Source organism: Penaeus monodon, chromosome 30 (genome assembly GCF_015228065.2).
Source record: "Penaeus monodon isolate SGIC_2016 chromosome 30, NSTDA_Pmon_1, whole genome shotgun sequence".
NCBI lineage: Eukaryota > Metazoa > Arthropoda > Malacostraca > Decapoda > Penaeidae > Penaeus > Penaeus monodon.
The window spans coordinates 34010166-34012848 of NC_051415.1; the positions used below are offsets into that span (position 1 = coordinate 34010166).

General features: G+C 69.2%; 1 protein-coding gene across 1 annotated transcript in view; it reads left to right on the plus strand.

Annotated features, from left to right (window-relative positions):
- Window positions 1–2677, plus strand: part of LOC119592432 (protein hunchback-like) — a 3414-nt gene extending 737 nt beyond the window's left edge. Inside the window, exon 3 of the mRNA XM_037941256.1 lies at window positions 65–2677. Within this exon, the coding sequence (XP_037797184.1) occupies window positions 65–2482 (2418 nt within the window). The 3' untranslated portion in view covers window positions 2483–2677. The remainder of the gene's footprint in view (window positions 1–64) is intronic.
- The last annotated feature ends 6 nt before the right edge of the window (window positions 2678–2683 follow it).

A 2683-nucleotide genomic window follows, 5' to 3' on the forward strand; every position in this document is an offset into this window, starting at 1 on the left:
CTCCGTCCTGCGGTTCGCGCGGCCCGACCACCACGCCGAGCCGACGCGCTCGCCCATCGACAAGGCCGGCGAGTCGCCCGACCTGCCCACCGACTCGGCGCGCACGCAGGCGCACGCGGCCGAGGAGCAGAACGACTCGTTCCGCGGCTACGAGTCGGCGTTCCGCCACGGCGAGGACGCGCTGTCCCCGTACGGCGAGAGCTACCAGGGCAGCGACGAGCGCATGCCGTCCAGCGTGGAGGCCGACGTGCACGACGACTCCATGGACTCGTCGTGCATCCCCGACGGCGGCGACATGAACCCGCTGTCGCGCCTGCAGCACGCGCTCGAGCTGTCGGGCGTGATGGGCAAGGAGGGCGAGGGCGGCGACAAGCAGGCGTTCCAGTGCCACCTGTGCTCGTACTCGGGGTCGTCGCGCTTCCACTTCGACGCGCACCTCAACACGCACTACGACCACAAGTGCGCCAAGTGCGAGTTCACGGCGCGCACGGAGCCCAAGCTGCGCGAGCACATGCAGGACGAGCACGGCCTCAGCCCCGACTCCAACGAGGACCTGGAGGGCATCCGCGTGCCCCGCGTCAACGCGCAGGGCAAGGTCAAGACCTTCAAGTGCAAGCAGTGCGAGTACGTGGCCATCACCAAGGGCGACTTCTGGGAGCACGCGCGCACGCACATCAAGAGCGAGAAGCTGCTCACGTGCCCCAAGTGCCCCTTCGTCACGGAGTACAAGCACCACCTCGAGTACCACCTCAGGAACCACTTCGGCTCGAAGCCCTTCAAGTGCAACAAGTGCAACTACTCGTGCGTCAACAAGTCCATGCTCAACTCGCACATGAAGTCGCACAGCAACATCTACCAGTACCGCTGCGCCGACTGCACGTACGCCACCAAGTACTGCCACTCGCTGAAGCTGCACCTGCGCAAGTACGGCCACAACCCCGCCATGGTGCTCAACCCCGACGGCTCGCCCAACCCCATCCCCATCATCGACGTGTACGGCACGCGCCGCGGCCCCAAGCTCAAGAAGGACGAGAACGGCATGCCCATCCTGCCGCCGCACTACCAGATCCAGGCGCAGCTGCTCAAGGCGCAGATGCAGGCCGGCGCCACGCTCCCGCAGGCCCCGCAGACGCCCACGTCGCCTCGCGAGGGCTCCAAGCCGCCGCAGGGCCGCACGCCCGCCGCCATGCCGCAGACGCCGCGCGCGCCGCCGCCGCACTCGCCCTTCTCGTACCCTTACCCCAGCATGATCCCCAACTTCCAGAGCTCGTCGCCCATCCTGTCGCGCGCCCTCGAGAAGTCGCCCGAGGAGGCCCCGAAGGCGCTGGAGGGGCGCGAGCAGCTGCGCGAGCTCCTCCTGGAGCGCGAGCGCCTCACGCAGAAGAACCCGCTGTCGCCGGGCGGCGCCTTCAAGTGCCCGCAGTGCGAGTTCAGCACGGACCTGCGCGAGGTGTTCTCGCAGCACGTGCTGCTGCACGCCGCCGCCGAGCGCCGTGACGACGCCGACGACGGCGCGCTCTCGCCCAAGCCCCTGGAGCGCTCCCTGTCGCCCGAGCGCCGCCCCGCGTCGCCGCGCGCGCCAGCCTTCCACCCGCACCAGGCACTGCAGCCGCCCGCCAGCGAGCCGGGCGCGCCGTACTCGCCCCTGGCCGCCGCCCACAACCTGAAGGAGTACCTGGCCCGCGCCATGAACCCGTTCCTGTACCAGCAGATGATGAGCGGCCAGATCCACCCGGCGCTGGGCCTGCAGCAGCACCTGCAGCGCTTCGCCCACCCCGCGCTGCATGGGCCGCGCCTCACGCCCGCCGACGACGAACACGGCGCCGCCCACGAGCCGCCCCAGGGCTCCCCGCACGAACCGCACGCCCACCCGCAGGCGCACTCGCCCAACGACGACGGCGTGCTGGACCTGAGCAAGGAGCAGACGCCGCCGCAGCAGGGCTCTGACCTGCGGAAGGTGCCGTCGTCCGAGCCGCGCTCCGAGTCGCAGGCGTCGCTGTCGCCGCACCACTCGTCGCCGCAGTCGTCGTCGCCGCCGCGCTCCGAGACGTCCACGCCGCCCTCCAAGAGCCGGCGGAAGGGCCGCGCCTTCAAGCTGGAGCGCATCGCAATGCGGCTGAGCGAGAGCGCCGAGGGCGAGAGCAGCGGCCACGACGAGGACTCGCGCCGCGACGACGAGGAGCCGCCGCGCCGCCCGACGGAGGCCTCCCTGCCGCCGCTGGTGCCGCTGGAGCCGCTGCAGGACGACGACGCCCACCACGCCCAGGAGATGCAGGAGGAGTCACAGCAGCCGCACCCGGAGCAGTGGAGGGGCGCCCACCAGTGCCAGTTCTGCGACATGGCCTTCAAGGACGTGGTCATGTACACCATGCACATGGGCTACCACGGCTACCGCAACCCCTTCACGTGCAACATGTGCGGCCACCAGGCGGCCGACAAGGTGGCCTTCTTCCTGCACATCGCCCGCTCCTCGCACTCGTAAGGGGCGCGTCCTCGCTACCTCCCCCAAGGGAGAGAGAACAAAGACGGAAAGAAGACAGAGCAAGAAGGAAAGGTTTTCCCGTTTCTTCAGACTTGGCGTCGTTCTTCAAGTCGCTCTCACGGGTTCGGCGTTGTGACTCCCATGATCTCACCGAGTTCGACTTCATGATGATCTCACCAGCTGGCGCCCAGAGACGCTTCC